The sequence below is a fragment of the Pan paniscus genome, chromosome 4, assembly GCF_029289425.2.
Source record: "Pan paniscus chromosome 4, NHGRI_mPanPan1-v2.0_pri, whole genome shotgun sequence".
NCBI classification, from domain to species: Eukaryota; Metazoa; Chordata; class Mammalia; order Primates; family Hominidae; genus Pan; species Pan paniscus.
Genome location: NC_073253.2, coordinates 175,798,592 through 175,824,523, shown reverse-complemented (window position 1 = coordinate 175,824,523; position 25,932 = coordinate 175,798,592). Strand labels below are relative to the sequence as shown.

The 25,932-nt window shown below is 50.9% G+C and overlaps 1 protein-coding gene across 14 annotated transcripts; it reads left to right on the top strand.

The window, feature by feature from the left end:
* Positions 1-347: 347 nt before the first annotated feature.
* On the top strand, positions 348-25,523 carry MGAT1 (alpha-1,3-mannosyl-glycoprotein 2-beta-N-acetylglucosaminyltransferase). 14 transcript variants are annotated; one of them, XM_014345191.4, is made up of 3 exons: positions 349-558; positions 6,929-7,357; positions 22,978-25,523. In XM_014345191.4, exon 3 carries the CDS (start codon positions 23,104-23,106, stop codon positions 24,439-24,441), a length of 1,338 nt encoding a protein of 445 aa, XP_014200677.1. In that variant the 5' UTR covers positions 349-558; positions 6,929-7,357; positions 22,978-23,103; the 3' UTR covers positions 24,442-25,523. The 14 variants fall into 14 exon arrangements, with proteins under 14 accessions (XP_034817132.1, XP_014200680.1, XP_014200677.1 ...); XM_014345190.4 differs by having other exon boundaries at positions 349-569; XM_055112928.2 differs by lacking the exon at positions 349-558 and adding an exon at positions 5,023-5,114.
* The last annotated feature ends 409 nt before the right edge of the window (positions 25,524-25,932 follow it).

Sequence of the window (25,932 nt, the reverse complement as noted above, 5' to 3'; positions counted from 1 at the left end):
ATGATTGAACGGAACTGAAATTTCTGTATCTTCCACCCCAACTCCATTCCACGTTCCTGCTGAATATTCTGGGTTTTGCTAGAATTCCTTATGACACATAAAAAGTCTTCAGCTCTACGCCTTAGCCATGGCGATGTCTGGGTTTTTCACGTCATCTTCAGTCCTGTATTTGCGGTGCAACTCAGGGCCAAAACAAAAAAGAATTTTTTTTTTTTTAATTTAAAAAGTCACAGGGAACATGAAAAAGGGGAAGAGGGAAATTTGTCTTCAGTGTTGCAGGAAAGTCCACCCTCTCCTTCTAGGGGCGGAACTTAGTGGATCTAATGAATCACACATGAAAAGAGACGTAAAAGAGGAAGGAGTTTCAGGAGGGTATTGGCCAGGTCAAAGGAGAGGGTGGAGGAAAAGAGCCACGAAATAACCGGGAGACAAGCTGTCGGAGGCTTTTGACTGACTGGATGTGGGAATGTTGTGGAAGACTTCTGGCCTGCCATTTCCTGAGAACGGGACTGCTGAGAGAGGAGCTGGGAGGAGCACTGCAAATTTCACTTTGGACACGTGAGTCAGAGGTATCTGTGAGGGGACCGAGTTGGGAGGGCAAGCAGGGAATTGGACATGTGGTCCTGGAGCACAGAGAAGGGACTTGAGCATGCATATTTGGGTGTTGCCGTGGTTCCAATGTTCCCTCCAAAACTTATGTTGAAACTTAATCCCCAGAGTGGCAGCATGGAGAGTTGGGGCCTTTAAGAGGTGATTGGATCATGAAGGCTCTATTCCCACTAATGAATGGATTCATCATGGGAGAACTGGCGGCTTTATAAGAGAGGAAGAGAGACCTGCGCTAGCACCTTAGCACGCTCAGCCCCCTTGCCATGTCATGCCCTGAACCCCTCAGGACTCTGCAGAGAGTTCCTACCATCAAGAGGGCTCTCACCAAATGCAGCCCCTCAACTTTGGACTTCTCAGCCTCCAGAGCTGTAAGAAATAAATTCCCTTTCCTTATAAATTACCCAGTTTCAGATATTCCTTGTTTTTAATTTTTAATTTTTTTTTTTTTTTTTTTTGAGACAGTCTCACTCTGTCGCCTAGGCTGGAGTGCAGTGGCGCGATCTCAGCTCACTGCAATCACCGCCCCCCCGGGTTCAAGCGATTCTCCTGCCTCGGCCTCTGGGGTAGCTGGGATTACAGGCACCTGCCACCACGCCTGGCTAATTTTTATATTCTTAGTAGGGATGGGGTTTCACCATCTTGGTCAGGTTGGTCTTCAACTCCTGACCTCATGACCCACCCGCCTCAGCCTCCCAAAGTGCTGAGATTACAAGCGTGAGCCACTGCACCCGACCCCAGTTTCAGATATTCTGTTATAAGCAATAGAAACAAACTAAGTCTCTTTGACATGGAGTGGATACTGGAAGCCATGTGACTTCTGTGGGATCATCTCGAAAGAAAGTGTAAAATGAGAAGACACAAGGGCCCGGGAAGGAGCCCTAGGGAACTCTGCATTTGTACAGCAAGTACTGGGTAAAGGGAGAAAAGGGAGAAGCCTGCTAGGATGCTGAGAAGGAGCAGCCAGAGGAGGGGGAGCCCAGGAGAGCGTGCTGGTGTGGGAGTCAAGAGAAGTGTGTCAGAAGAAGGGAGCGGTTGACAATGTCAGAAGCTGCCAAGAGGCACAATAAGATTGAGGGAACAAGTGAGTGTGGTTGTTTCTTTATGGGCCAGAATTTTAAATACCAGGATGAAGGGCACCTAACAAATAGCAAATACACAAACTAACTTTTGTACCTACCAGACTTCAGACTAAAATCGGTACAAAGAATACTCGCCAGGGTAAGGAGAAGCCCAGGAAATTACAAGAGATATCTAGTTTCTGAAATGAATTACAATGATCATCTGAAAAAATAGTGTGAAAAAATATACACCTGAAAACATGTGTGAAAATGGCCAACAAAACATTGAAAATCAGGGTTACTGGGGAAGACTTTTACTGCCAGTTATTAAAATTTACTATCAGCTGTATTAACTGGAACAGCTGCCAGAATAGGTAATTCAACAGCCAGGATGGGAAGCCCTGATACATGAGTTTGGTGGGGACTGTAGGTAGCCCCTCTGGCTACCTTCTTTCTAGTTGAATAGGTTACATATCTAACTCCCTTGCAATTAGGTTCACCTACTCAGGTGCCCTTGAGTTAGACTTGAAAGGCAGAAGACAGCAGAGGCCATTTTACTGCTGCTTCTGATGGAGATGCGAGGCTTCCATAGGAAAGAGGGGTCCACCGGTATAAAGAGCCCGACAACCATATTCTCCAGATGTTCAGTCCCTCTTGGCCACCCCAAACCAAATGACAGTCCGCGAGACTCTGCCCATGGAGACTCCACCTGCTGGTCCTCCAGGTGGAGTAACTGATAACAAAAATCTCTAGCTTACTCCTAAGTGTTTATTCTGAAGGCAGTATGTACAGCAAGACCAGACTTTTGGCCCAGCTAGCGGTGACTACTGCAATGTCAAAAGAGCACATAAACAGATTTAAAAAGCAAATGACAAACTGGGAAAATTGCTGTCACATACGTAACAAAGGGCTGATATTCTATAAAGAGTTCTTGCAAATGAATAAGACAAAGATGAATCCAAGTGGGCAAAAGATATGCGTAGGCAATCTGCAAAAGTGATGCATAAAAACAGGTTCAACATTACTAGCAATTAGTGGAATAAAACTTAAAACAACAATGCAAAACCACTGTTCTATCATATTAACAAAGATGACAAAAAATGGTGTGACAGTGCAGGGTGTGGAGAAAAGTTGGTGTCAAAGCTGTGCCATCTTTCTGTGTATCTTTCATATCAAACAAACGCCTTCAACAATGAGCACACCTTTCGACACGAGTTCCCAGACTTTCTCCTAAAAAAAAAAATGACGTGCACACAGATTTAGCTACAAGTAATTTTGCAAAAGTGAAAAGTTGAAAACAACCCAAATGTACAAAAATAGGGGAGATAATTATGGTACATTTGTATAATAGTATGCCACTTGGTCATTAAAAATGCCATAGAAGTATATTTTTCATAGGCTTATTTCTAGCTGCTGGTTTTACAGGTGGTTTTTGCTTTTTTATTTTATTTATCATTTATATTTTCCTATAATTATTGCATATTTTTTAATAATAATTTTTTAAAACTGGCAATTATATGGTGAAAGGGAGAGAAGGGCATTAGTAAATTCTGAAGCAACTGAAATTAAATCGTAACTGCTCATTAATAAATAAACATCATTACATACTAACATTTACCTTAAATAAACTAGATTTCATTTTTCTACTATGGGAGGAAAGACCTAAAATACAAATTGACTCGAATTATAGAAAATAAAGTTACAATTCAGGAATATCTGTCTTTGGACTGTGAAATTTGTACCTGTTATGTATGTGTGTGTGTGTGTGCCTGTGTGCGTGTGCGTGTGTATAAAAAATATTTGGAAAGATATCCACTAGTTTAAAAGTGGTTCCTTTCAGCAGGGTGGGATGAGAGGGGGACAGGAGACAAATTTTTATTTACACAACTCTGTATGACTTGTTATAACAAGCATGAAAAATCGAAGGTCACTTAAGTAAAAATGGTTATAATTATGAAAATACTTAGAAATATGTAAAGTCTCTATGGTATGATTAGAAATCATAATGCAAAATATGTATACTGTGCTTATAACTATGTTCATATATTTCCATGTGAGAGAAGCCTGAAGGGGAATACTCTGCGATGAAAGTAGCTTTTCAAGTTCATTCATTGGTTCATTTATTCCACAAATGTGTGCTGAGCTGCTACCATGGGCCAGGCAACTGTTGCAGCCACCGGGATATAGCAATCAAAAATCAAATGTGCCTCCACTCAGGGAACTTAAATTCTAGTAGTGGGAGACAGACAATACATGGTAAACCCAGCGAGTATTTTAGGAAGTGGTGAGCGTCCTGGGAAAAGTGGAGCAGGCCAAGGGAGACTAGCAGTGCTCTGGGTCAGGGGCAGGTTTAAACAGGTTGGTCAGGAAGGGCCTCACTGAGGTGACATGGGAGGAAAGACTTGAAAGAGCTGAAGGGTTCAGTCCTGGAAATGCCTGGAAGGGGTGTTTTACAAATAGACAACAGCCGGTGCAGAGGCCAATGCAGCTAACAAGGAAGGGTAGAGCAGGTCAGACAGCTAGGTAGGCCAGTGGGTTGTCCGGCTCTGCGGCCATTGGAAGGACTTTGGCGTTTTATTTCAAGTAAACTGAGGAGCCGCTGTGCAGTTTGGAGCACAGAAACGACAGGATCCCTGTGGCTGCTGTATGGAAATCCAGCGACTGGGAGGGCAGGGAGGGCAGGGAGACCTAGGTGTTCAGGTGAGGGATGAAGGGGGGTGTGGACATGCTGAGGTGTTGCATCCTAGACACAGACTGAAGGTAGGGTCAACAGGGTTTCTAGTCAGATTGTGTAGAGGGGGTGAGAGAGTGAGGCTGGCTCTTCTGCTTGTGGCCTGAGTAAATGGAGCCGCCATTAATGCCCATGGGAAAGACAGGTGGGCGGAGAAGGTTTGAAGGTGGGGGAAGAAAGGGTCTTATTTTCTTCTTCCTTGCAATAATATATTCCAAGCAATATAATTAAGCAATATATATTTTTCCCTTTAAGAAAATTCCAAAAATTATATCGTTCCAAATAAAAAAATCATTTCAAGAGTCCTGACGCAGCAACCATTACATTCCCAGTAATGGAAATGTGAAGTCAGTCCGTGCTCTGGAGAAATCCCAGAACAGAACACAGGCCAGGAGACCCGGCCTAGATTCCGGTTTTCGAAGCGTGGGGGCAAAAACGGAGGCTGCAAATCCATCCCCAGTCCGGCAAGATTCTCGAGCCTGTCGGGAGAGGGCTGCATAGGAACTTCAAAAACGAGCAGCGGCTCCCTTGGATTCAGCGTGAGGGGGAAACCGCGGGGCGGATTCGGAACTCAGGAGTCCGACGTCTGAAGGAGCGGGAGGCTGCTTCCGAGGAGCCCGGGGCACGACGGGAAGGGCCGCGCCGGCCAGGCAGCCCTCCTCCCGGCAGCCTCGGGCAGGCCGTTCCCGCGCCGGCGACGGCGGGCCCGGCCGCAGGTACCAACGGCACCTGTCAGAGGGCAGCGCGGGCGCACCCTGCAAGGGCCCTGCCTCGTCCAGAGAGGCAGCGAGAAACAGCAGCGATGAACGAAACAAAACCTTCCTCCACTACGGCTACACAGAGCTCGCGTCCGAGGAAGCGGGAACACACAGGCCCCGGTGCTTTCCGAAAGGCGTCTCGCCAGGACCCGCGACCAGCGTGGGGCGGGGGGGGCCACCCTTTTTGAGAAGCCAGGTCAAGCAGGCCGTCGCTGGGCGACCTTTGGGCGGAGGGAGAGGGCAGGGCGGCACCGCACAGGTTCCGCCCCTACTTCAGCGTCCTCGCCCCTCCCAAGCTCCGCCCAGCGCCCCAAGGGCCAACCCTCCCGCGACGCATGCGTGCTTCTTCCCGCGCGGCTCCACCTGCCGCGCGCTTCCGCTGCTGGCCAGTCCTTCTGCCCCTCCCCCTCCTGTACGGCCGCTACTCTGCGCCCGGCTTCCTTCTCACAACCTGGTTCTGCCCACACCTGTTCTTCAGCCCTGTGAACAGTGGCTGTAGAACAGTCTCAGGCCCTGCAGACCCACCTCCCTCGCTCCCGTGGTGGCGGTGGTGACGGGCTGGGGACGTGGGGTAGAAAAATGGGCGGGATGTGGAAGGCCGCGTTGCCGGGGCCCACTTCCGGAGGACGGGCGGAAGTGGCTGCGGTGGATGGTGGGAGGGGGGAAGGAGTGCGAGGGGAGGGCCGGGCCGCTGGGGGTCGAGGGGGTGGGGCCTGGGCCGGCGCTGGGGATCGGGCCTGGGGCCTGGATTGCGACCCGGGGCGGGCCGCGGCTCCTAGCCGAGACGGGGCGGGCGGGAACCAGGTAACGACCCGGCGCAGTTAGAGCGAGGGTCGTCCGCAGGGCGGACGGGTGGGGGTCGGAGTCCAGGAAGGGTCGCAGTGTCACCCTCTTCTCTTGTGAACACGGGGCACGGGGTTCCGGGGAGAAGGGTGGGAGGAGTTAAATTCTTGGAGGGGTGGAGGTCATGTGGACGCCACGCCCCTACAGGAAGGAAAGGAGAGGGAGAGAGTGTGTGTGGATGGATGTGTGTTGAGAACGAGAGAATGGATGTGTGTGTGTTTACGAATAAACTTGGAGGGGAGGGGGCAACAGGGGTGGGTTTTCGGGCTGAGAAATGGGAACACTGTGGGGCTGCTGCAAGCAGGACTTGGGCCTTAAACATTCCAGGAGAGTGTTCTCGGGAGTAGCCCCGGGAAGGACTTTAACCGAGGTGGGGAATTACATCTCTGGCACAGTTTTGCAAGCAGAGGGGGAGCTTAGTTAAAGGAGCAAAGAATGCAAGTGGAAGATGCCAGCAGCTCGGTCTGGAAAGGATTTATTAACTAGTTGGAGAGGGCTGGTGGATTAAAACACTCAGCACCCTAAGAAGCTTGGGAGATTCGATTATTATGTTGCGCTTTAGACAGGAGGGCAGGAGAAAGGGCGTTCTTTTCTCGATTTCTTAGAAGACAGTCTCCGGTTACTTTTCTGTGGTGAGAATGGGTACGATCCATCTTTTATCCTGAATCATGTATGTTTGTACATACATATAATATGTTTATATTATATGTGTTTATATATATAAACACTATTGATGAGGTGACTGTGTTCTGGCGTGTGATACGTGAGTTAAGTAGGTGCTTTGTATAACCTTGCGGAGTGTTTAACGAAGGTGTTTTGATGATAGAGCCTAGTATGGACTCTTAGGTGGGGAGTGGAAACTAGAAGGTTTTAGGACTCTATTTGGGTATCTAGATTAGAGAGCGTTATATTGTTTAAATGTTCTGCAGGTTAACACAGAAATCTTCCTCCTGGGCCATGCCGCTTCTAAGGCCTGTTTCTTCTCATGAGCCCCAGCACAAGACAGATGGGCCAGTTCTCACAGTGGATAACTTCCCCTGCCTGAGCAAGAGATGGGATAGTATCTGGGATCTGTCCATCACCAGACTCTGAGCTTAATAAGGCAGCTGAATGAAGGGAGGTAACGGACCCCTGAGAGGGGCACTGAAGTCTGCAGTGGGGGGGGAGGGGCCTGGACACACCCCTTCCCCCCCAGACTCCTCCCCGTCAGGGTCGGCTCAGCCATGGACTTTGGACCTGGATAAGAAGAGAGAAGCTGCACTTTGGTGGATCTGATTTGGGAGTCTCAGTTTTGAAAATGGAGTGCTGAATGGGGATTTGATGATCTCCTGGAGAGCAACTGAGACAAGAGAAGAAAGGTAAGGCTCCTGTCTCATTTCCCATTTAATGTCTTGCTCTGCCTGTGCAGAAGGTGTTGAGCTGGCGAGTTCGCGGAGGCTACTATTCAGGAAATCTTATCCAGATGGGTACACTGGAAGCTACACCTCTCCATTACTCTGTCCGGGTATAGACTTGTTCCCAACCTCCCCTTACCCAAGCTGGATGAGTGCCTTGTAAGGGACTGTGAGCAATGGCAGTTGTGAGGTTAGGCCAAGGAGAACATGATAATAATTGAGGCTTTTGAAGGGAGGTTGGATTAGATTACCTGTAAAGGCCCTTCCAACACTGAGATAATAGGATTCCAAGTCAGTCTGGGTTAAGACTGGAATGGATTACCTAGGCAGAGGCAGCTGCTCTGTTTTGGGGAGCTAACTGAAAAGGACTGCTGGTGGGGGGAGAAGGCGGGAATGGTCTAGATAACCTCCTAAGTTGTCTCCCTTCCTACTTCTATAAGGGGAGCTTAGCCCATGAAAGCTCGGGAAAAGAGCAGAGGAACAGAACACAGGTTTGGGGGTCAGGAAGGAGTACTTGTGTTCTAGCTTTGACTTTTTGAGTCAGTGTACAACCCTACACAGGCCATGTTCTCTTCACCTACAAAATGGGGGAAAACTGACTTTCCAGGTCCCTTACAAGTTGTTACGAGGAGCAAATGAAACAAGGATTTTGAAAAGTATCCAGGGCCATGTACACAGGAAACAATAACATTGATGTTGCTCTACGTGCCTTAAAAGCACAGAAACAACTCTGAGTCAGGAGTTCTGTTTTCTTCTTGAAATAGTGTGCTGGCAACAGCCTAAGAAGATGTCCTTAGTGAAAAGCCTGCCCCTGAATGTGTTTCATCATCTTGTTGGTAAACAGCACTTGGGATCATCAAGTTGTAGAACAGGTGAATAGATCCAAGGAGAACTTGGATTGAAGGAGTCTTGCAGATACTGCATTGGCCCTTATGGCTCTCCAGTCCAATTTCAGTGTGCCCCTTTGAGGTAGCTGATTAAAGAGGGGGTGGAAGGATGCTTAAGCCTTGAGGGCAGGTGTCTGGCTAGGCACTTTGCTTGGAGTGAGTGGTGGTCTTTACCTTCCTGTGCCATATGCTAGTTATCTCTCCAGCTCTTTAAGATGACATTTTTTTCCAGACATCTCTTCGCCCTTTGTATTTTCTCAGGCTGTATTCCCTATAAAAGCAGCCCTGTTTGTCTTTATCTTCTCACTTCCTGTCTGCTCCCTCCTTCAATTCCAGTTTACCTGTGCCAAGATGCCTGCTTTTCCCAGGGACAACACACAGCAGAAAGGAGGGGTAGAGCACAGTGTTGGGAATTTTGAGAGACAGTAGGGTATGGTGGCCTGGGCAAAGGGCAGGAGGCCTGGCTTCTGGCATGTCTCTGCCTCTCCCTAGCTCAGTAACACCTAGGCCTCACATGTTCCTTGAGGATGGGTGACAGTGAGGTCATCTGCAAACTGAAAATCCTGCACTTACGCCTTACTTTCCATGTTACATTTTTTTCTTCCATCCCCTTCCCCAGTCTTTCCTTTTTTGCCACAGGAGTTTTCCTCACTCCCTCCAGCGGCCTGAGAGGTGGGCAGTGGCCTGGGTGGAGCTGCTGCTCCCGAGCTGTACTTTCTCCTCTGGTCTGGTGCCTGGGGCAGCCCCTTTGAGGCCAGGCTGCTCCTTTATAAGGTGTGGGTCTCAAGATGGGTGTACCTTCCCCAGCTTCACCCAGCAAATTTCTGTTGCCAGTCTTTGCTTAGACACAGGGGTCACAGTGATCCCTCGGGGATACGTGATGCCACGGTGCCTCCTCAGCCATCTCTGGGATCCCAGGTACCAGGGAGTTGCGTATTTGCGTAATGCTTCTATCACGTGATCCACTCAATCTGTTTTGTCTGTTTTCCCTCACCACTTTGTTGTGAGGAGAACAGAGCAGGGATTCTTTTCCCAGTTTGAGGGGAAGCTACGGAAGCCCTGAGTGGGAAGGGTTTGCCTAAGGGTAGAGCGGTAGGCACTGAAATCGCCTTCCAGTGCTGTGCTGTTTCCACAGCATCTGACCTGACGAGGCCATCTGGGTTCTGCTGCAGACCTCCAGGGAGAGAAGCTCTGTGCCCGGCCAGACAGCCTCTCTGGTAGAACGTTTCCTCCTTAGAGTGAGCAAGCATTCCTCTCCCTGACCTTCCCACCCTCCTGCCCTGCACCTGACCCTTCCATGAGACAGTCCTTTCAAGACAACCATTGGCTTTTTCACATGGGCACCAGGATGCCAAGGCATAGCACTCAGCAGGTGTCAGGCTACTTAGCCAGGAGCAGTGATAGACTTAACCAGACTGTGTGTGCATTTTTTTTTTTTTTTGAGACAGAGTCTTGCTCTGTTGCCAGGCTGGAGTGCAGTGGTGCGATCTCGGCTCACTGAAACCTCCACCTCCTGGGTTCAAGCTATTCCCCTGCCTCAGCCTCCCAAGTAGCTGGGACTACAGGCACACGCCACCACGCCCGGCTAATTTTTTGTATTTTAGTAGAGATGAGGTTTCACCATGTTGGCCAGGATGGTCTCAATCTCCTGACCTTGTGATCTGTCTGCCTTAGCTTCCCAAAGTGCTGGGATTACAGGCATGAGCCACGGTGCCCGGCCGTGTGTGTATTTTAACTCAATTAATTATTTATATCCTTCTTTATTCCAAAAAGAATTGTAGGTGGCTAACCAAAAGTTACATTTCACAGACATTGTTTAGTGATTATTATGTTAATCTTTCCTCTTTGACCTGGATGAGATGAATTTCTGGGTCTCCATTGTGGGGTGAGGGAGAGGGGCAAGCAGAGATATTAGGAGGCAGGGAGAAGGGAAACAAAACACTGATTTAAAAAATTTGCTTTTACTTTTTTTTTTTTTGAGATGGAATCTCACTCTGTCACCCAGGCTGGAGTGCAATGGCATGGTCTCTGCTCACTGCAACCTCCGCTTCCCAGGTTCAAGCAATTCTCCTGCCTCGGCCTCCCGAGTAGCTGGGACTACAGGTGCATGCCACCACACTTGGCTAATTTTTGTATTTTTAGTAGAGACGATGTTTCACTATGTTGGCCAGGCTGGTCTCAAACTCCTGACCTCGTGATCCGCCTGCGTTGGCCTCCTAAAGTGCTGGGATTACAGGCGTGAGCCACCGCGCCCGGCCTGCTTTTACTTTTACTGATGTTTTCAAGCCAACATATGTTTTAATTTAAGGGCATGAATTCTTTCCAAATTGTAAAAAATGTCAGGGATCTTGGGCATGGTTTATGGGAGGGCAGTTTCCTGGAACAGTTTTCACTCCCTTTTCATCTTTTCAGTTCTCTTTTGTCGGTGGTGGAGTGGGCAGGGGAGAGTATTGTTCCTCCTAATTCTGGTCTAATCTTGTAACTGTTTATCCTCCTGTTTTTTCCTTTTGCACATAATCCAATCCCAGGCCCACCCCCAGAATCCTGGCCCCTTGTTTCTCTCCTTCTTACCCCAGTCACTGCTCCCCATGTAACCTCTATCAAGAGCTCAGAGCCTCTTTTCCCCAGGTCAGTTTGGCACTCATTTACCCTGGTTTCTTGCCTCTCAGACCAAGTGCTTGCTTTTGCCTCCATGAAGCCCATTCTGATTCCCTAACCAGGCCCTTTCTTTTTGGGATGGTCTCTTGCAGTCCGGGAATTTCTCCTTTTGGATCTTCCTGTGAGCCTTGGGATTTAAACCAAGGGTGGTAGAGATGGGGTGTGCGTTACAGTGCACGAACAGCCGCCATCCTGTTTCCCCTTCACCTGCCTTAGATGGAGAAGTATCAGGGTCAGTGGTGGGAATCTGATCTTCCCCCACCTTTCAGCACCCCCTGATGTCTGTCCTTTCTCCTGGAAGGTGATTTTGGCTCCTCATGTCTTGGATCTACAAACCAGTGTTTCCCAGCCTTTTCACTTTTAGGAAACACAATTGTTTTTTCCTTTACGCCTTGACACCTAGTGTGAGTGTGCAGAGCCCCCAGGCCCCTGACTCCTCCATTAGGCAAACATAGGGCAGAGGTGACAGACACTGGCCTCTGACTGGCATATCCGCCTGGGTTCGAGGCTCCTGCCACAGTGCGCGCAGTCAGCTAAAGTGGAAGCCACGGGCTTCCCGCACATCGCACACTGCACACGGCGGCCTCGGTGGGCCTGCCCTTCTCCCACTCCGCCTCCAGGTCTGGGCTCTGGCCACTTAAGCGGAGGCTTCACGGCAGCGCCTGAGAGGACACAGAGCCCTCTCAAAGCACTGGCGCTGGAGGATGTGTGCGGGGGTGTTGGGGGGGCGCACAGGAGTCCCCGGTCTAAAACCTGGCTATGCTCCCCACCAGGTCTTGTGGCTTCCAGCACGTTGGCACTTACCCTGAGCCTCAAACTAGTTATCTGTAGAATGGGGATGATAACGCTCACTCCGCAGAGCTGCTGAGGCTTGAAGGAGAGGCCGAGGGAGGGTTTGGCCCGTGAGGCCCCTCACCATGCCTGGTGACCCCTTAGCAGTTTTGATTTAGGTCCTCGCCTCCACGCAGGGGCCTGCAGGGTGCGCGCGGCCCTTTGTTTCTCTAGAACCCTGCACGATTCGTGGTTTCATGTAGAAACAAGTTAGTGAGCAGTCAGTCAGTAACCACAGGCCGCAGAGTTCCGGGCTGCTCCGTGCTCTGGAACACGGGGGAGGGGTTGATGTCAGGGGCGTGGGTCCTGATCACATGGCAGCAGCCCTTCTTGGGGAAGTCAGCTACCCAGCAACCAGTAGTCCTCGGCTACCCACCCTCACCGCCTGGGGTCCCATGGTGAGACAGCTGGGTGGGCATCAGGCTTCTGCAGAGGGCCAGGCCGGAGGGAGCTGGGCGAGGGAGTGGGGCTGGCTCCTGGCTTGCACCGGCCTCGTGGAATCCAGGCCTCAGACCTGATCGCTGGCGAAACTGGCTCTGTGCGCTGGAGCCCCTGGTCTTCTGCGTCTCTCCTCCTCCCGGCCAGACTTTGCTCCTGGCTCAGCGACAGGTATTTGCTATGGAAGAGCTGTCCCTCCCTCCCCTCGGTGGGCCTGGGTCCACCTCCACCTCCTCTTCAGGTCCGCACCTTCCTCCCCTTTAAAACACCAGCCAGGCGCAGACCCGTTCTAGGCTTTTCCATGGTGCTTCCGCCAAAGCTTGTGACCGAGTCCTTCCCGCCTAGGGCTGGTGGGCCTCCCCTGCTGGTAGGTCTCTCTTCGCTTTCTTTACTCAGAACTGACGCTCTCATTCCCCACCCACCAAGGAAAAGCAAAAGGGAAGAAGCCACAGCTGGCCCCGGCTTGCTTTGGCACAGGTGTTCCCCCCGGCCCCCCGTCGGGCACCCTGGTTCCTGTTCTGTCCCTGCCCCACGCGCCCCTGGGGCTCCCACCCGGGCTCCTCAGCCTCCCCTGGGTCGGGGTGGGGGGACTGGCTCCCAGCCCTTGGCCTAGGGTTTGGTGAACGCCTTTCCTGGACTGCGGGCCCACTTCAGGCGCGGCTCCAGGCTGGGCAGCTGCGCTGGAGGGCCGAGGGCAGGGGTGGGGTCGGGCGTCCACCCTCAGGGTTGCGCCAGGGAGCCGGAAAGCCGACTCCCGAAGTTGGGGTCCTGGGAAAACTTGGGTCCTGGGTTGACCGAGAAGCGGCGGGGAAAGGAGGCGGGCCAGGAGGAGGGGGCCTGGCGGACGCCGGCCGGGGGGCGGGGCGCGGTGGGGCGGTCGGTCCCGCCCCTCAGTCCGCCCCGCCCCTCGGTCCGCCCCGCCCCGCCTGCCGGGGAAGGGCCACGTTGCCCGCCCGGCCGTCCGGCCCCGGCGCGCCGCAGAAAGGGCTGGCGAGTCGAAAGGCGAGGCGGCCGCGGCAGCGCTTGGGACGCGCCTGGGCACCGGGCTCGCTCCCTGCGCCCCGGAGCAGGCCAAGTTCGGGGCCAGGACGTCGGGAGGACCTGGTGAGTAGGTGTCCGGGGACGGAGGTCAGACCGGGGGAGGCCTCGCGGGCGCCGAGAGGGAGCCCAAGGGACGTCGGGTCGCCCCCAAAGCCCCGGTGCCCATGAGTGCTAGCGAGAGGGGGCTTGGCTGGGGAGCGGCCCGGTCCGACCCGGTGCCAGCCGCGCGTTAGTCCCTTCCCGAGCCGAGAGGTTGGAACTCCGCCTTCTGCTTTCGGAATCCCGGGCCTCCAGCTGTTAGAGGAAGGGCGGGCTCCGCGGACTGGGGAGGATGTTGTGAAACTCGGCCCCGGGCGTCCGTGCGTGCGGGGCAGGGAGGGGGTGGGATTGCCCGAGAGGGTTTTCGGAGCGGGATTGGGGAGTGGCCTTTCCCCCCTAACCTCACTCCAGCATCCTTTCGCCAAGTTAATAGAGGCTGATTCTCCTCAGCAGAAAGGAAATGTTGATTCAGTGTTGAAATATATATATAATAAGTTGGCAAGAAAACTTTTCTTCCTACCTGTTTGCTAACGTGTGTGGAGTAGAGAGCCCCGGGACGTGCAGTGCCCGCGTCTGATAAACTCTGAAGTAGAGGGACTGTGGCTGGCCGGCTCCGTCTCCCTAAAGGCTGAGGCTTCACTTTGGTTAACCCTTGCTGCTGTAGTGGGTCTGCCGTTTTGTTTTAGAACATCACTGGCTGAGATGTTGCCCAGCTTTATTTTCAGTCATTTACGGTATTTTTTCAGGCCGTGTAGCCTTTGCTCTTACGTGCTCACATCATCCAGGATCTGCCTTCCATCAGCAATCACTGCGTCCTGGTCCTTCCCAATTCTGGGGACCATTGAGCTCACCCATTTCCCTGCTTCTGTGTCTCATTCTCACTGTTAGAAGCACTGCGGTATGCCTGACCTCAGTGGCCTGTGTTAACAAGGGAAACTCATTACTGTTCGGGGCAGTAGGGAAATTGTCACTGTCGTCAGTATCCAGGCACTGGGACCTTGTGATGAAGCAAATCAACCCTGTCACCTTATAGATGAGAGAACTAAGGTACAAGTGGGTCAAGTGACTTGTCCAGAGTTGCCTGGCTTGCTGGCTGGATCGCCTGAATCCCAGGCCTCATGCCTTTTGTGGCGCTTGTATTTAGCTCTTCTTTTCCAGGATGAATAACCTGCATCCCTTCCCTCCTAGGTCTTATTCTCTCAACTCTTGAATTATTTAGTGTATCTTCTCTGACTACCTTTCTTTTTTTTCCGTCCTGAAATTATGGGCGTCCAGCCAAGGTCTAAGAACGAACATGAAAGCAGTTCAGTTAGAGTTCCATTACCTGTGACATGTCTATATTTTCTGGAATTTTTACGTAGTGCTTTTTAAGCAAAGCAGAGATAGAAGGGAAAATCTGTTACCATTTCTTCCACTTCTGTACTTAATTTTACAGCTAAATATAACTTCTCGCTTATTGCTCATGATTGGAAGTTGACTATCTGGTGTTCACTTGCTGTTTAAGAAACATTTTTTGCCAGATAAAGGAAATAGGCTGGAGAACACCATGGTATCAGAGTGTTAGAAAGGATCTCACAGCTCCTAGGCAGTCCTTCAAATGCTTCAGAAACTGAGTGAGCCCCATAGGGGCAGGTGGCACCTACCCAGAGCCACCTCGGTTTTAGCTGAAGGGTTTTGTACTGAAAAGACTCACTTCTCATCTCCCACCATGGTGCAGATGTCTTTGTACCTGGTGGTGTGGATTGGCTGTGTCACCTCCCTAAAGGAGTTGTGAAAACTCTAGAAAGTCAAAGCCAGTTTTGAGTCTGTGCCTTGCATGCCAGTCTCATAAATGACATCATTAGGAACTCAGGTCAGGATTAAGGGCAGTTGTTCTATTTAAAAAGGAAGGTGTAGCAGATTGTATTTTCCCTCAAGGGCCTCACCCGTAAGTATCCCCTTCCACATGTAGTTATAGTTTGACATTGTCCACTTCCCACCTAGTGGTGGGGTTTATGATTCTCTCCCCTTGCATGTCAATAGGGACTTGTGGTTCCCTTGACCAGTGAGTAAGACAGACCTGATCCAAGGCTGAATCAGGAACAGGATACACCTTCACCTGGCTTGCCCGCTTTCTTGGAACACTCACCTTTGGAATGCAGCCACCACTTCCAGGACATTTCCAGGCCACATAGAGGGGTTCTAGTGAGCACTCCTGCTGATAAGGTCTCAGCTGCTGCCAACATCATCCTACAGACGTGTGAGAGAATGTGAGAGCCTCTAGGGGCATCTGGCCCTCAGCTTTTGAGTCTTTCAGCAAGGCCTCAGGCATGGTGGAGCAGAGACACGTCATCTCCTCTGTGCTGCACTGTCCACATTTCTGACCAATAGAAACTGTGAGGAGTAAGTGATAACTATTGTTTTAAGCCACTAAATATCGAGGTAATTTATTATGCAGGAGTAGATACCTACTAAGGAAGGAGACATGAGTGGAGACAGGGCCTCAGTGTTTGGACTTGGAGCTGAGCACAGAGGGCAGGGAGGGCACTTGCCCTGCTTGTCAAGATTATCTACAGTCTGTTTCTCTCATTGCTTCAGGTACTGATGGCTGCATAATGAGTCACCCCAGAACTTAGTGGCTTACAACAACAGAATCAGTTTATTAACATCTCAGCTATGTGGTTCTTGCTTGTGGTCTTTCACGCCATTGCAGTCAGCTGGGGCTGGGATAATCTGGAGGGCTGTCTCCTGTGTCTAGCGGTTGATGCTGGCTGTCAGCTGGGACCTTAGCTGGGGTGGTCAGTTGGAATACCTATGGGGGTCCTGTCCATGTAGCAGTGTCCTGTCCATATAGCAGGGTCCTAGGAGTCAGCATCTTAAGAGGACCAGGTGGAAACTACTGCCTTTTATGAGTTAGTCTCACAAGTCACATAGCGTCTCTTCCCAGAACCAAAGGGAGGGAACATAGACCCTCAGCTCTGGAGGCAGGAGTGTCTTTATCACTTGTAAGAAGAGCATATGGAATGGGATATGTGCGGTCATCTCTGGAAAATGTCACACTTCACTCGTGCTGCTGCGTTGGCCATCTTTCTCCCTGATTTCGGTAATAGTGCAAGCAGTCTTCCATCCAGCCCCTTGAACCTCATACATGTGCCACGCACTGTGGTGGGTACAGAGGTCATAGTCTTTTTTCCTAAGGAGGAAGGTGGGAGTCAGGTAGGCGTGGCCACAGATTCTGTTACAGCGTGGAGAGAGTGCTGTGGGAGTGTAGTCACAGGGAGGCCTGGCTCTGTCTGTGATGTTACAGAAGGAGTCACCTGAAGTGGCCTGAAAGGATGTGTGGGTGGCTGGCAGGTGGCGCCGTGGGTCAAATTCCAGGATGAGGGACCAGCTGGAGCAGAGACACAGCAGCGTCCAGGTATATGCTTACTGGGGAAAAAGCAGCCTGCTGAGGCCAGAGTGCAGGGTCCATGGGGTTAGTGGTTGGAGGTAAGGTTGAAAAAGGATGTTTCAGACAGTCTGTCTGAAAGGCTTTGGATGTCATCATAATGAGTTTGAGTTTGAGTTTGTGGGCAGTGCAGCCTCTGATGGTTTTTAAAGCAAGTTAATGTCGTGACCAGGTGTGCTTGTCAGGAAGGATGCGCTGTTGCTGTTGGGAAGGTTTGTGAGAGGGAAGCAAGATTAGTGACAGGTGGACCAGCTGGGAAACTACATCAAGAGTCCAGACTTAAAACAGTGTTTCCTACGAAGGAATGAGTTCAGGTTAAAGGGCTGGAGGGCTTGACATGGGATGCTAGCAGTCAATGAGTAACTTTGTACTTCCATTTTCATAGTTTTGAAGTTCTTGGTCCTAGATGTATTTCAGAATTGAGAATTTTTTGGATTTTGAAAAGATGATCTGGTGAATTTACTCTGTAGTGGAAGATCAGAAGCAGCATGGCATAAGCCACCATGTTTATTTCTGTAGCAAAATGTATGAATAGCCACAGCAGGAGAGAGAAAAGACTATAAATAGCCCCATATTAGATCAGATCAGATTTTACCAAATGAGGCTGGATGAGGTTTTACTGCCAATTGAGTTTAGAAACCTTCTGTGTTTTAGTGCTTCTTGGATTTGGCAGTTACAGTTGAGGAACTGTGGATGTTTTTAGATCCCAGGCACATCTGCCGAATGTTGAGAGCCCTAGCACAGCGGCTTGGCAGTGCTGGTGGAGCCAATCCCTGTCTTCATGTAGCTTGCAGCTGAGGGGGCCTGAGAGAAGTTGAGCAAGTGGTTGCGCTTGTTGCTGTTGGTGAAGGGTAGGTGGACCTTACATGGTCCCAGGCGTCAAGGAAGGCATCTTGGCAGAGACACGAATCAGAGTGTGCCAGGTGAAGAAGATAGGGAAGAGCAGAGCTGGCACATGGGCACATGCAAAGACCCCGACGGTAGGGTTGGCTGTTGGGGTACCAGACGGGAGTGTGGTAGAGTGGAGCAAAGAAAATGGGGAGAAAGGAGTGAAATAACGGCCGATATTTACGTTGTCATGCCGGCACTGTTCTAAACACCTAACATGGCTCATCTCATCCGATCTTCACAGCAACCCAGTTTGAGTCTCAGAAATGTGGCAAAACGTAGGGTGATGCCTCTGGGCTGTCCGGCTTGCCTTTGTTGCTGCTGCACTCTCCTGATGGTGGCCTGAGCAGTGCTTCCTGGAGAAGCAGGTCACCGCTGCTGGCCAAGGTCTGGGCTTGATCATCCTTTTGGGCACAGCCAGTTGTGAGAGGGTGTATGGCTCCTGGTTCATGTGTGTGCACACAGCACTAACTTCCAGGCAGAGCTGAGGATCCTATCCCAGGAACTATGTGGATAAACAGTAGGAAAATAGCACTGGGGCCCAGGCTGAGCCTATGTGAAGAAGAAGGTGGGCTGGAACTAGGGGTGTCATGTACTTTTATGGCAACAGGAGCAAGTTTGAAGCACAGGGCTGTGGGGTGGAGAACAAGGGTCCAGGGATTAAGGTGGAGGCCAGGGCTTGGCCGGGGCAGCTTTTCCTGTGGGCTCTGCAGCCACTCCATGTGTGTGCAGACTTGCCAAGTAAAAACTCAGTCAGAAGACTGGTTTGCTCTGCATGGCTTAGAAGGGTGGGGCAGGAGGTCCTAAGCATCAGGTAGTGGGTGTGGGCCACCAAATTCTGGTGTCTGGAGAAGAGTAAAAAGGCATCTAAAGGGTGCAGAAGTCATCTCAAGGGTCCCAGGAGGCTTTGCCATAAGGGCCTGCGGGTCATTGATGAGTCAGGGACGGGCTATCCCTCTGGCCCCCCTCCTTTTTTTTTTTTTTTTGGTGGGGGATGGAGTCTTGCTTCGTCATCCGGGCTGGAAGGCAGTGGTGCCATCTCAGCTCACTGCAACCTCCGCCTCCCAGGTTCAAGGGATTCTCCTGTCTCAGCCTTCTGAGTAGCTGGGATTACAGGCACGCACCACCACACCCGGCTAATTTTTGAATTTTTATTTTAGTAGAGATGGGGTTTCGCCATGTTGGCCAGGCTCCTGACCTCAGGTGATCCGCCTGCCTTGGCATCCCAAAGCGCTGGGATTACAGGCTTGAGCCACCAAGCCCAGTGGGGCCCCACCCTTCTAAGCCATGCAGAGCAGCACTTCATTGAATAGAGTTCAGTCCCTCTTCTCCATCCCCATCCTGTTATATAAAGTCTTTTTCTTGCACAGTCATTTAGGAGGTGGGAAGTTGGGAGACAGGGAATCCTGGCCATTAGATTGGAGGGAAAGTTCCAACATGGACAACATCCTGAGGGGAGAGCGAAGAAGAAACTGAAACTCTTCTGGGCCCAGTGGCTCACACCTGTAATCCCAGCACTTTGGGAGGCTGAGGAGGGTGGATCACTTGAGGTCAGGAGTTCGACACCAGCCTGGCCAACATGGTGAAAGCCCGTCTCTATTAAAAATACAAAAATTAGCTGGGCGTGGTGGCAGGCACCTGTAATCCCAGATACTCGGGAGGCTGAGGCAAGAGAGTCGCTTGAGCCTGGGAGGCAGAGGTTGCAGTGAGCTGAGATCATGCCACTGTACTCCAGCCTGGGCAACAGACAGAGTGAGACTCTGTCTCAAAAAAAAAAGAAAAAAAACTGAAACTCTTTTGTGCATCACTCTTTTCTTCCACATAAACTTTCTTAAAAATCAAATAATGGGGATATGGCCCACAGCTCTGAGTAGCTTCATCCATCTGTATGGCCCCAGCTGGGCACAGCAGTAAGGCCAACTGAAATGACGTTTGCCCTGAATTTCTCGGTCACTTGACAACATGTATCTAATTGATATATAATATTTGAGCCCTGATATAATAGAATTTAATTGCACAGTTACATGGAAACAGACTTGACGTTTCTGAGAAGACTGATGTCCTGGCGTGGTGGGGGTGGTTGGTTTCTAGGAAGAAGACAAGTGGTTGGTGGTGAATGCTGGCAGGGGCTGGGGAAGTCTCCCCAGGAGGGAGACAGAATCCATGTCTCTTTAGAGGCCCTTCAGGATCAGCCCTTTTATGCCAGATCTGCTGGTTTGAGAGCCCAGAGCCTCAGAGGTTAGATCTGAGGCCCAAGGTTTTGGCCAGGATTAGAGAGTAGCCTGTGAGGCAGAGGGCAACTGGCAGAGCTGTTGGTGTAAGAGGGTGCACGCCTGAAGCTTTGGGGTGTGAAGGGTAGACCAGAGGCAGGACAGTCAAGGAGTTATGGTCTGGAATGGCAGCTGGCTGGGAATTGGGGAGTGTTTCAGATCCTTTCAAGTAATGTGGTCTGGAATGGCAGCTGGCTGGGAATTGGGGAATGTTTCAGATCCTTTCAAGTAATGTGGTCTGGTAGAGCTTGGAGGATTGGTGGGACCATGCCTTTTTCTCACTGGTTTGTGTCCTGGTTCCTTCCCAGAGCCTGGCAGAGAGCAGGTGTGTGATACATGTCGTCAGGTGACTGACCGAGGAATTCAGGGCAAACAGATCATCTCAATTTGCCTTGCTGATGTGCCAGCTGGGATTACGCTGATGGATGAAGCTCTTCAGAGCTATGGGCAATATCTACATATTTGATTGTCAAGAAACTTCGTGTGGAAATAGCTTCAAACTTACACAAATTGCAAGAATAAAAAATAGTATAAGGATATTCGTACACACTCTCTTTACTCAGATTCACCTGTTAATATTTTGCTCCATTTGCTCTCTATGTGTGCAGAGTATGTTTTTGTTCTGAACCATTTGAGAAGTTGCATCTATCCTGGTCCTCTACTTCTAAATACTTCAGTGTGTATTACCTAAGAATTGGAATTAATCAGTTATCACTGATACTTTAACCTACTGTCCATATTCCAACTTTGTCATTTTACCCAGTAACGTCTTTTTAAAATAAGTTTTTTGAGGTTTCATTGACATACAATTGATATCAATATGTGCAAAGAACTGCATATAAAGTGTACAATTTGATAAGTTTTGACATATATATGTGTGTGTGTGTATATATATATATATACCTGTAAAAGTATCACCACAATCAAGATAATAAACATATCCACCCTTCCAGAAGCTTCCTAATGCCCCTGTGTAGTAACTACCCTACTGCCCTTCTCTGCCTCCATCCCCAGGCAACAACTGATCTGCTTTCTGTAATATAGATTAGTTTCTATTTTCGGCAGTTTTATGTCAGTGGAATCACAGTGTATGTGCTCTTTTTTGTTTTTCCCAAAAAGACCCATATTGTGTAATTATTTGGAGATTGTGTTGTGTATGTCAGTGGTTTATTCAGTTTTATTGCTGAATATTATTCCATTCTATGAGTAAACCACAATTTGTTTATCTGTATTTCCCTGTTGATGGGCCTTTGGGTTATTTCCAGTTTTGAGTGATTATGAATAAAGTTACCATCAACACTCCTGTGTAGGTTTTTGTAGGGACATGGCTGAAAGTAGAAAGGAAATGGGGCATGCAGGAGAGACTGAGCTTGGTTATAACAGCCTGTTATCCCTGGGGAACTAGCTCACTCACCAGAGGACGTTAGGAGGGATCTGCCCCTGCCCCCCTTGTGATCCAAACACCTACCACTAGACCCCACCTCCGGCACCACCACACAGGAGATCAAATCCCAACATGTGTTTCAGAGAACAAACCATATTCAAGCTATAGCATAGCTACATAATTATTATAACACTATTAATAAGACCATCTTTGCCTTGGGAATTTTAAGTAGCACCTTTATTACATATTAGATTTTTTTGTGTAATGAGTCTGTTTCTGGAGCTTAAATTCTATTTCACTGGATGGTCTGTTTATTTATGTACCAGTACCACGCAGTTGTAATTATGGAGGTTTTGTAGTATGCCATATATATATATATATATATATATATATATATATAATAAAATAAAAATTTTTTGAGACAGAGTCTCACTCTCTTGCCCAGGCTGGAGTGCAGTGGCACAATCCAATCACAGCTCACTACAGCCTCAGCCTCCCAGACTCAGGTGATCCCATCTCAGCCTCCTGAGTAGCTGGGACCACAGGTGCGTGCCACCATGCCCAGCTTTTTTTTTTTTTTTTTTTTTTTTTAATTATTACTTGTAGAGACAGGGTCTCCCTGTGCTGCCCAGGCTATTCTTGAACTCCTGGGCTCAAGTGATCCTCCTGTATTGGCCTCCCAAAGTGCTGGGATTGCAGGTAGGAGCTACTGCACCTGGCCAGTATGCAGTATTTTCATATCTGGTAGGGCTGAGTCCCTCCTCACAGCTTATTTTTATTGTTTTCCTAGTTTTTCATGTGAACTTTACTGTCAGTTCGTCTAGCTCCATAAAAAGGTATTTTTATTGGGATTTTTGATGATGCTGAAATGTCCTGACCAAGAACAAGGGATATTCAGATGTTCTTTTGTGTCTTTCAGGAATGATAGTTTTGTTCACATAAGTTTTGAATGTTTAAGTTTATTTAAGTTTATTTCTAAATATTTTCTCATTTCTCTGGCTTTTGTAAGTAGGGTTTTCTCATCCATGTTTTCTTCTCATGAGTTATTTGTGGATATGAAGGCTATCCATTTGTATATGTTGATTTTTATATTCCACTTCCTTGCTCAGTTCATTATTGATTCTTTTTGAGTTTTCCAGGCATATTCTCACAAGTAAAGATAATAGAAATGGTTTGCTTCCTTTCCACTTCTGCTTTGAATTTTTTTTTTCTTGGTTCATTTGCATTGGCTGCTTCCTCCAGCAAAATGTTAAATAACCCTGGAGATGATGGGCAGCTTCATTTTGCTCCTGACATTCGTGGGGTGCCTCTGGTGCTTCCCTGTTGGTAAGGGGTTAACTGTAGCCCTGAGGTGGGACATTTGATTTTAAAAATCAGTCATCTTGGGGCGCTTAGGTTAGAGGAATGGTAGGCAGATGCTGTCACTCCCTGCCCCTCCCCTCCTCCTTCCCACCTGGAGGGGAAATGAAATCTGACAGGTAGAAAGAGGGGAGTTGGGGTTCTTTTTCTCTCTCCCTCCACCAGCATCACTCTCTGCCTCTCCCTCAAAAATACGTTGCTGGGTCAGGATATATGTTGACTCCCTAGAGAGCTCTGGAGTCAACCTCCTGGCCTTCCTCCACCCTCACTCTTGGCCTTTTCCTGCCCCCATTGCCTCTACCTGTGGGGCATGGAGCCACGAGCCTTTGTGTGACGGTTTGCTTTCTCTCTCCTGTCTTTAGGTGCATGGCTGCCTCCTAATCCCATAGTCCAGAGGAGGCATCCCTAGGACTGCGGGCAAGGGAGCCGGGCAAGCCCAGGGCAGCCTTGAACCGTCCCCTGGCCTGCCCTCCCCGGTGGGGGCCAGGATGCTGAAGAAGCAGTCTGCAGGGCTTGTGCTGTGGGGCGCTATCCTCTTTGTGGCCTGGAATGCCCTGCTGCTCCTCTTCTTCTGGACGCGCCCAGCACCTGGCAGGCCACCCTCAGTCAGCGCTCTCGATGACGACCCCGCCAGCCTCACCCGGGAAGTGATTCGCCTGGCCCAAGACGCCGAGGTGGAGCTGGAGCGGCAGCGTGGGCTGCTGCAGCAGATCGGGGATGCCCTGTCGAGCCAGCGGGGGAGGGTGCCCACCGCGGCCCCTCCCGCCCAGCCGCGTGTGCCTGTGACCCCAGCGCCGGCGGTGATTCCCATCCTGGTCATCGCCTGTGACCGCAGCACTGTTCGGCGCTGCCTGGACAAGCTGCTGCATTATCGGCCCTCGGCTGAGCTCTTCCCCATCATCGTTAGCCAGGACTGCGGGCACGAGGAGACGGCCCAGGCCATCGCCTCCTACGGCAGCGCGGTCACGCACATCCGGCAGCCCGACCTGAGCAGCATCGCGGTGCCGCCGGACCACCGCAAGTTCCAGGGCTACTACAAGATCGCGCGCCACTACCGCTGGGCGCTGGGCCAGGTCTTCCGGCAGTTTGGCTTCCCCGCGGCCGTGGTGGTGGAGGATGACCTGGAGGTGGCCCCGGACTTCTTCGAGTACTTTCAGGCCACCTATCCGCTGCTGAAGGCCGACCCCTCCCTGTGGTGCGTCTCGGCCTGGAATGACAACGGCAAGGAGCAGATGGTGGACGCCAGCAGGCCTGAGCTGCTCTACCGCACCGACTTTTTCCCTGGCCTGGGCTGGCTGCTGTTGGCCGAGCTCTGGGCCGAGCTGGAGCCCAAGTGGCCAAAGGCCTTCTGGGACGACTGGATGCGGCGGCCGGAGCAGCGGCAGGGGCGGGCCTGCATACGCCCTGAGATCTCAAGAACGATGACCTTTGGCCGCAAGGGGGTGAGCCACGGGCAGTTCTTTGACCAGCACCTCAAGTTTATCAAGCTGAACCAGCAGTTTGTGCACTTCACCCAGCTGGACCTGTCTTACCTGCAGCGGGAGGCCTACGACCGAGATTTCCTCGCCCGCGTCTACGGTGCTCCCCAGCTGCAGGTGGAGAAAGTGAGGACCAATGACCGCAAGGAGCTGGGGGAGGTGCGGGTGCAGTATACGGGCAGGGACAGCTTCAAGGCCTTCGCCAAGGCTCTGGGTGTCATGGATGACCTTAAGTCGGGGGTTCCGAGAGCTGGCTACCGGGGTATTGTCACCTTCCAGTTCCGGGGCCGCCGTGTCCACCTGGCGCCCCCACCGACGTGGGAGGGCTATGATCCTAGCTGGAATTAGCACCTGCCTGTCCTTCCTGGGCCCCTCCTTGCCACATCATGAGCTGAGGTGGGACCACAGTCCCCAGGCTGCGTCGGCCTGCCTGTGTTTCCCTCTTAGGTGCATTTATCTTTTTGATTTTTCCGAGTGGCATTTAAATGCACAAATGATAACAAGAGGATTATTCTCCCGTTCTCAAGGGAGTCAGATCAGGGGAACTATTCTAGGGTATGTTGCGGGGTATTAAGCGGGAAACCACTGTGTGGTAGGGGGGCACTGGGCTTGTTGGGGCCAGAAATGTCCACGTCCTGAGCTTTCTCCTGGAGCACGTGCAGAGAGTTTGGCAACGTTCGCTCTCTTGACCAGACCCCTTCTCCCTGACCTGGCTCTTCCAGCCAGGGCACAAGCCCTCCTTCTATACCTGCTCCCCTTCCCCCAGTGGGGACTGAGTTTTGGGAGAAGAGGACATATTTGTGGCCAAAATGATACTAACCTTGTCAGGGCCTGGTGGAGTCGGTGGGTCATCGGGGCTCACTGCCTCCTGCCCTTCTCTCCTGTCTGACCCCCACTTAGCCCTTCTCTCCTTGCAGCCTAGCAGTTTGTAGTTCTGAGATGGAAAGTTGAAGGGGGCAAGCAAGACCTCTCCTCAGCCCATGCCCAGCTGTCAGGAGAGAGGTGCAGGGAGGAAGGCCTTGTGCTGGGACAACCTCTCTCTTGCCTTACCTCAGAGAGGGACTATGCCCTGACCCCTCCTTTCTGAAAATCAGTGCCCTCCCTGTTGCTCTAGGAGGCTCCTGCTGGCTTGGTAGAAGACAGAATTCGATCTGCCTGTCCCTTTTTCCCCCTGGGGTTTGACGCACAGGCTCCTCTCAGCATGAGGTGGAGCAGTAGACCAGGTGGAGCAGTGACCAGGACGCCTCTGGCCCAGTGCTGCCCAGCCTCCCCGCCCGCTCCCAGGCGCCCCATGTCCTCACAGGCCAGGACGCCGTGGCAGGATGGAGAGGACTTGGTGGATTTTTGTTTCTTGCCTGACCTCAGTTTCATGAAAGAAAGTGGAAGCTACAGAATTATTTTCTAAAATAAAGGCTGAATTGTCTGAAAAATATTTATGTGTGTGTGTCCTGGAAAAGGAGGTGGCAGGCAGGGAAAGAAAGGAAAAGGGAGAATGAAGAGTTAAGGAGAGGGCTAGACGGGTGGGAGGAAGCAAAGTTGAGGAAAGAAAGCAGATGAGTGGGAGGGAAGAGCCAGGGACAGCCCAGGGGATGGGGGCCAGGTGGGAAAGGAAGTCCAGGCCACAGGGTGGAGAGGAGCCCCGGACTGTGCTCCTGCTGATCGTCCTGTAGAGCCAGGAGGCCGCAGCAGGAAAGCTGGTGAGTGTCTCCTGCTTCTGCCTCCTGCTGACTGGGCAGGCCTGGTCTGGGGAAGAACCAGGTCCTCTGATCAGGGTGGTCCCTGAGTGGTGCTTTGTGCCCGGTGCCCTCTGCTGGCCCAGGCAGTGCTTATTGAGTGCCC

Excerpts from the sequence above, each read along its gene's own strand:
- MGAT1 (XM_034961241.3), top strand. The coding sequence starts at position 23,104 with ATGCTGAAGAAGCAGTCTGCAGGGCTTGTGCTGTGGGGCGCTATCCTC.